The following is a 3800-nucleotide window of genomic DNA, read 5'->3' on the forward strand; positions in this document are numbered from 1 at the left end:
GTAAATGCCACACATTATTATCATTATCATTAAAGGAAGCAAGCTGTCAAAATCGTTAGACACCAGGTAAAATGCTTCATCAGCTTCATAGATGTAGGAGTGGCTGGAGTGGCTGCGTGGTAAGTAACGTGCTTACTAACCACATGGTTCCGGGTTCAGTCCCACTGCGTGGCACCTTGGGCAAGTGTGTTCTACTATAGCCTCGGGCCGACCAAAGCCTTGCGAGTGGATTTGATAGACAGAAACTGAAAGAAGCCCGTCGTATATATATATATATATATATACGTGTGTGTATGTTTGTGTGCCTGTGTTTGTCCCCCCCCCCCCACAACATCGCTTGATAACCGATGCTGGTGTGTTTACGTCCCCGTAACTTAGCGGTTCGGCAAAAGAGACCGATAGAATAAGTACTAGGCTTACAAAGAATAAGTCCTGGGTTCAATTTGCTCAACTAAAGGTGGTGCTCCAGCATGGCCACAGTCAAATGACTGAAACAGATAAAAGAATCATTTTATGTTTGCATTTCCATGCCGGCATGGATCAGAGGGGTTTTTGAAAGCAGTGTTTCCAGCCACGTGTCATTTCAAACGCCAACTCTTTTAGTTAATTTAGACCATTCATAGACACAGTGAACCTATTTGAAAACTAGAATACACTTGGTCAAAGATTATTATTATTATTATTAAGGCAGCAGGCTGGTAGAGTTGTCAGCAGACTGGGCAAAATGCTTAGCAGTATTATGTCCATCCCTTAATTCTAAGTTCAAATTCCACCAAGGTTGGCTTTGCTTTTCATCCTTTTGGGGTCGATAAACTAAGTACCAGTGAAACGCTGGGGTTGATGTGATTGACTAGTCCCCTCTCCCAAAATTTCAGGCCTTGTGCCTTTAGTAGAAAGGAATATTATTATTATTATTATTATTATTATTATTATTGAGTGAGAGAGCAGTGCATGCCACTTAAGTGACACTGGGGTAAAATATACGAAGCCCAGTATACCCATCATGACTACCTGTCTGATAAGGGTATACCAGGTACATGCATCACAACCATATGTGCACAACATAGTGGTCTCATATTCAGATAAACAGCGCATGACCTCAAAGGTGGGGCCCAGTTAGAATTTTCTTCAGGTCGAGTAGCCCATCCCACTCAAAAGGTCTTTGAATAAAGGTTGTTTGAGGATGTCGAACAAAATACCCATGTTTCCAAAGGTGAATTATTCAAACCCCAAAGAGTTCCTCTCAACACATGACTATAATGCTGCTCCCCCACTATTATCATTATTATTATTATTATTATTATTCAAGGCGTTGAGCTGGCAGCACTGTTAGCATGCCCAATGAAATGTTTTGTGGAATTAGTTCTGGATTAAAAAGCTCTGCTGGGGTCAAATTTACCTTCCATTCCTCTGAGCTTTGGTAAAGTGCCCATCATGTATTGTAGTTGATGATATCAGCTACTCCTCCCCCCATCCCCTCAAAATGGTTGGCAGCATCACCATCATCGTTGTCGTCTTACTCATTACCACTCGGTCATAATCAGCATATAATTACTTACTTAGCTTCACACTATTTGAAAAAAAAATAGGAATAAACAACACTTACTTCGTGACCTCCTCCCTCCCTTTCTCTCTCTCTCATATATATATATATATATATATACACACACACACACATACACACTTATGCATATTTATATATACACATACATACACATGTACAATGTGAAATCTATATGTATGTGTGCATAAATATATATATATATGCATATACACATGTCTGTGTATATATCTGGATCTTCATACAAGCTGATTGCAAGTTAACCACATGTGTTAGTATAAAAATAGCATGTGATGACAGGACACCTATTATTGTTGATAACTTGCCATCATCATCATCACCACCATCATCATCATCATCTTACATTTACCTGGGTAACACCCTTACAAATAGATGATGGGTGGTGAGAGGTTTTACCTTCTAGGTTGGCTAACAGCAGCTTAAAGCTTGTAAAACATTATCTTTTTTCTGTGTGGGTGCCATGGTAAAATGCTCTCAATACCCTCTGAGATGGTTGGCATTATGAAGGGCATCCAGCTGTAGGAACCATGCCAGAGTAGTCATGGAGCCTGTCACATTCTTCCAGCTCCTGTCGAACCACTAAGTCCATGCAAACATGGAAGATGGATGTTAAAGGATGATGATAATGATGATGATGATGATGGGGAGCTTCATCAGTTTACGTTTGCATTTCTATGCCGGCATGGATTAGAGGAGTTTTTGAAAGCACTGTTTCCAGCCACGTGCCATTTCAAATGCCAATCCTTTTAGCTAATTTAGTCAATTTTTACAACATTCATAGATACAGTGAACCTATTTTAAAACTAGAATACAATTAGTCAAAGATTATTATTATAATTATTGTTGTTGTTGTTGTTATTATTATTTACATGGTGGCGAGCCGACAGAATCGTTAGCACGCCAGGTGAAATGCTCAGCGGTATTTCGTCTGCCGTTACGTTCTGGGTTCAAATTCTGCTGAGGTTAACTTAGCCTTTCATCCTTTCGGGGTCAATTAAATAAGTATCTGTTATGCATTGGCGTCAATGTCATCGACTTAGTCTGTCCTTGTTTGTCCCCTCTATGTTTAGTCCCCTGTTGGCAATAAAGAAATAAATATTATTGAGTGAGAGAGCAGCACATACCACCAAAGTGACATTAGGGTACAAATATAAAAGCCCAATATACCCATCATAACTACCCGTCTGATAAGGGTACACCAAGCACATATATCACAGTGATATGTGGACAACATGGTGACATTAAGACAAATAGCGTATGGCCTTGCTGGTGGGGCCCAGTTAGAATTGTCTTTGGGTTGAGTAGTTCATCCCACTCAGAAGGTCCTTGAATAGGGGTTAAGGATGATGGACAAAACACCCATGTTTCCAGGGGTGAATTATTCAAACCCCAAACATTCCTTTTAACACGTGACTATGATGCTACCCTATTATTTCTGCTCGTGATCAGAGATGCACATATCGTCAGCCACCAAGGGACATGCTCAACTAGTTAAGGTCAAGCAACTGACAAGAAAATCTGTGGTATTAAGTAGAATATTTGCTCCAAGACAAGACATGTCAACACATCTAATCAGTTAAGTCTATCTATCTGACCATCTGTCTATCTTTGCATCTGTTGGTCTCTCTGTCTATCTATCTGTCTATGCATTTATCTGTCTGTCTGTTTATCTGTCTATCTATTTATCCGTCTGTCCATCTATTTGTCTATCTGTCCATCCATCTATCCATCCAATTTATTAACATATATATATTTCTTCAATTTACAGCAAGGCAATCCTATTTATCACCCAGCATCAACGACATTTGAGAATCCTGTCTGGGGGCGCGAGAAATAAGAACAAGGATGGCCTGGAGGCACACACGAGGCAACACTGCATCATTCTCAAAAGAGAATCACAAAGAAAAAACATCCAAAAACAACAAAAAGAAGAGAAAAAAATAATATCGCTCTATGGTTCATCCCAATATCAATATCAATGTTGTTATAATTATTTATATTGTCGGAAAGAAAAATACAAAAGAGAAAAAAATGATAAAAGAAAGTATTTATTTCCATACATATATATATATTTTATATAGTATGAAATATACATAATTATATATTCATACATACACACACACACACACACACACAGATACACATCCACACACACATATATACATATACATAAATATATATATATATGTATGTGTGTACATATATACATACACGTAAG

At 38.6% G+C, this 3800-nt stretch overlaps 1 protein-coding gene across 2 annotated transcripts in view; it reads left to right on the forward strand.

Annotated features, from left to right (window-relative positions):
- LOC106883887 (integrin beta-3-like) overlaps nucleotides 1-3553 on the forward strand; it is a 157620-nt gene extending 154067 nt beyond the window's left edge. For both annotated transcript variants that reach the window (XM_089343327.1, XM_089343328.1), the window contains one exon: nucleotides 3351-3553. In XM_089343327.1, the coding sequence (XP_089199453.1) occupies nucleotides 3351-3419 (69 nt within the window). In that variant the 3' untranslated portion in view covers nucleotides 3420-3553. The remainder of the gene's footprint in view (nucleotides 1-3350) is intronic.
- The last annotated feature ends 247 nt before the right edge of the window (nucleotides 3554-3800 follow it).

This window comes from Octopus bimaculoides, chromosome 27 (assembly GCF_046866305.1).
Source record: "Octopus bimaculoides isolate indiv1 chromosome 27, ASM4686630v1, whole genome shotgun sequence".
In the NCBI taxonomy this organism is placed as follows: domain Eukaryota; kingdom Metazoa; phylum Mollusca; class Cephalopoda; order Octopoda; family Octopodidae; genus Octopus; species Octopus bimaculoides.